This window comes from Egretta garzetta, unplaced genomic scaffold (genome assembly GCF_000687185.1).
Source record: "Egretta garzetta isolate BGI_Z169 unplaced genomic scaffold, ASM68718v1 scaffold12, whole genome shotgun sequence".
Taxonomy (NCBI): domain Eukaryota; kingdom Metazoa; phylum Chordata; class Aves; order Pelecaniformes; family Ardeidae; genus Egretta; species Egretta garzetta.
Genome location: NW_009258795.1, coordinates 1,540,317 through 1,544,028, shown reverse-complemented (window position 1 = coordinate 1,544,028; position 3,712 = coordinate 1,540,317). Strand labels below are relative to the sequence as shown.

The following is a 3,712-nucleotide window of genomic DNA, read 5'->3' as shown; positions in this document are numbered from 1 at the left end:
CCTCCGCGGAGCTCCTGCCGATGTTATGAGTGGCTTTAGGTGCGCAAGAAACTGCAATTTTCTAGGAGACGTAGATTTATAGAATCATAGAATCGCTTTAGTTGGAAAAGACCTTTAAGATCATCGAGTACAACCTTTAACCTAACCCTGCCATCCCACCACTAAACCCTGGCCCTAAACACCTCATCCATCCTTCTTTTAAATACCTCCAGGGATGGGGACTCCACCACCTCCCTGGGCAGCCCATTCCAGAGCCTGACAACCCTTTCAGTGAAGAAGTTTTTCCTAATGTCCAACCTAAACCTGCCCTGGTGCAGCTTCGAACCATTCCCCCTCGTCCTATCGTCCATTACCAGGTAGCAGAGGCCAACCCCCCCCTCCCTACAGCCTCCTCTCAGGCAGTTGTAGAGGGCGATCAGGTCTCCCCTCAGCCTCCTCTTCTCCATCACACCCAAGACCCCCGTGTTCCCCTCTGTCCCTCCCTACCTGATAGGCTCCCTTTGAGGACAACCCCTGCACTTTCCACCTCTTCACGCGATGCACTGGTGTAAGCAGAGACCTAGCAAGAGCTGGCAGGGCCAGAGCATCAGAAATGTCCAACTCTGGGACTGTCAATGGTGATGCTATTTTCGCACCAGGTGCATAGCGCAGCACCTCAAAGCTCAGACAAATAAACTGGGACAGGGCATAAGGTTTTTTAAAGGTAGCAACTTTAACATGCCATAGGTTTGTTCTTTGCTGTCAAAACCAAAAGACAATCTAACAGCCAGCCAGCTCTCCCTCCTTTGTGCACAGCCACCGGAGTTAGCCATTCTCTGCTCCTTCTGTGGTCACCAACAAGAAAGTGGAGGGGAGAGCGAGCTAACTGACCAAATTTAGACACTCAATGTAATGCGATCTCCCTGAGAGTAAGAACGTGTTTAAAGTAAAAGCCAGAACACCTTAAAAGTTTGCAGATAGTTATTATGCTGGAGATGTAGTGAAGAAAAGGGACTTGTCTAAGCCTGGACGTGCAGCTCCACTGCTTTTGTATGATTAGCAGTACACACATGATTAAAGACTTTGCTGGATTTTAGCCAGATAATGCAATTCTGCAAAAGCCTGAACAGTCTTCCACTAATATGAGCACATTCATGAAGCTTCGGAGTAAAACATCCTGTTATTAACATTCTGCTAAATGTCACACAGGCAATCGTGTATGGCTCATAACTGGTAGTCTCTAAAATTGAACTGTATCTTTATTAATTTAAATTTTCAATTTCTATTAATGCAGTACTATAAAGAAAAAAAGCAATAAAAACACTGTCTAAGCAATCACACAAGTCAATGCAGGTGTATCTGAAGACCTTACAGCACTTCCATTTTATACGATCCATGTCTTTCAATGGGACAAGACACCACTGCTGAAGTTTCAGTGCAGGTACTTGGGTGAGAAGGGAGGGATGGGGAAGAATTGTCCACCCCCCTCCACACCACCCAAAGGGATGTGTGGTCCAGGCCCCTTGGAGCATCGACTGTGTCACCTCCCCACATGCCTCAGGTCCCAACATCTACCCTGTGGCTGCGAGAGGAGTGGGAAAGAGAAGGTTATGTATTCCCTTAAAACAAATCAACCAACCAACCAACCCCACAGAACTGGCCGGTGCGTACCAGCATTTTCTAGCAGATGATCAAGACATGAATCATCAAAAGGCAGACATTTGCATCTGATCTTGTCGGCACTGGCTGGCTGAGTGGTCAACAAGAGGGGGAGGAGGAGGAGGAGGAAGAGGAGAAGGAAAGCATTTCTGTACTGTAGTTGTTCTAAAATGCAAAACTGAAACAGGTCAAGCTCAACAGCACCTTGAAGGTGTCACTTTTCCCCATCAACCACAAGCAAACAATGTAAGGAGGCATGACCGGAGGTGGACATCTAAATTGAAATGCGGCGAAACAAACCGATGGTGTGCTTTGCTTTTTTCATTGTGATCAGTGAGGCACAGAATTTTCCCTCTGATACTTCCCTATGCCTCACTACTTTTAAACACGTTTATACGCACAATGGTGTTGACACAGACCTACTTATCCTTCACATACGTTAAAAGCAAGACAACCCACTGCACGCACGAGAAGAACTCACAGACCAGGCAACTTCAGACTCAACCTGATGACAACTGAACTTTGGAAACGGCCAACATGTCACCTGAAAACGCTCCCCAGAGAACTGCAGCCACGCAAGTGCGGCCATGCAAGAGGGTGCTAAGCATTCGCGCCATATCTCTGTATCCCAGACCCCATGGACTGGGAGTGCGGAGCCCACCGTGTCCCAGAGCCCAGCTCGCCCCTCACAGCTCAGAGGGAAACTTTCTCCTGAGGGGTTATGGGGCAAATCTGGCATTACACAGTGAACACACACAGAGAAACCTAACTTTGGGCTCTAAACCAAAAGCGCATTTTTTCAAAGGAATGTATAAAAACGTATTTACAAAAAAACAAAACCAAACAAAAGCCACAGCGTTATGTATCGCGTTTTTATACACAACAGCTTCTTTCTTATCCAACAGAATCAGGAGGAACAAGCTGTACATGGCAAATGCTTGTCACATTCTTGGATGAGCTGCCAAAGGGAGTTCAATGAGGAGGAGGAAAATAAATACTTCTATGGAGTCCCGTCAGTAACAGGCAAATAGGCGTAAAGGAGGTCACTAAAATATGCTTAAGTTTTGTATTTCTCTTTGTGGCACTTAATAAACATCTGGATATTGCTCACATATCTAAAAAGTTAAAAATTTCCATGTCATTTATACCGAAGACATTGTAAGTATAAACTGTTACGTACATTAACATAACCTTTATGTAACCTGACTATCTACCTTAAATGCCGTGTTTTGTAAGCAGTAACATTACTACATCCCCTCCTAAAAATTAAAAGACTTCTAGAAAAACAGGATTTCTAAAATATCAAATATTATGAAGCACTCTGCTCTAAATAAGTCTTTTAAAAATGTGAGTGCAAAAGAAAAAATCATTGGCACAAGATCAGTCACATTTCTGACAACATAGAGCAGAGCATCTTATCTTACTCAGTCCTATGTGTTCCACTGCTTTAGCATAACATTAACGCTAGCGTTTGATCTGGAGACAATCTTTACGGCCACAGTACATGTTTATTTCACAACAATAGCTCTTCGCTGGTGCATTCACCAGGATTCTGCTTCCTGGCCACATCTTGCTCTGCTGCTTCTGGGTTGCTTTGTTTTTCCATAGATAAATCACCATCATTTTCGTACTTGTCAACAAAATAATCAGAGTCAAATCTTAGAGACAAATCTGGAGGGCTCACATAGACGTTTCCGTTGCCTGTTGTGACTTTATGAATCCTTTGTTTGACTCCTGCTGATTCCCACTGTGGTGTTGGTGATGGCTCCAAACGGTTTCTTGCTTTGTATAATCCTTCTCCTGTTTCCAAATTGATTTTATACTTATGCCAAGGACAGGTAACACATGCTTGACCATTGATATCCTGCAAGAAGAAGAAGAAGAAGATAAAAATAGCAAGTGATCGGCTTCTGGTTCTTCTCCTGGAGGAATTTCTAGGATAAAAGGCACACTTGGTGATTTGGGTGTATGGATCTCTGATATTTTACACATATGTCCATTTCATTCATAGAATCATAGAATCACAGGAACATTCAGGTTGGCAAAGCCCTTTAAGCTCCCCCAGCCCAACCAC

At 44.2% G+C, this 3,712-nt stretch overlaps 1 protein-coding gene across 1 annotated transcript in view; it reads right to left on the bottom strand.

The window, feature by feature from the left end:
- Positions 1-2,493: 2,493 nt before the first annotated feature.
- Positions 2,494-3,712, bottom strand: part of RFESD (Rieske Fe-S domain containing) — a 3,456-nt gene continuing 2,237 nt past the window's right edge. Inside the window, exon 4 of the mRNA XM_009649610.2 lies at positions 2,494-3,502. Within this exon, the coding sequence (XP_009647905.2) occupies positions 3,152-3,502 (351 nt within the window). The 3' untranslated portion in view covers positions 2,494-3,151. The remainder of the gene's footprint in view (positions 3,503-3,712) is intronic.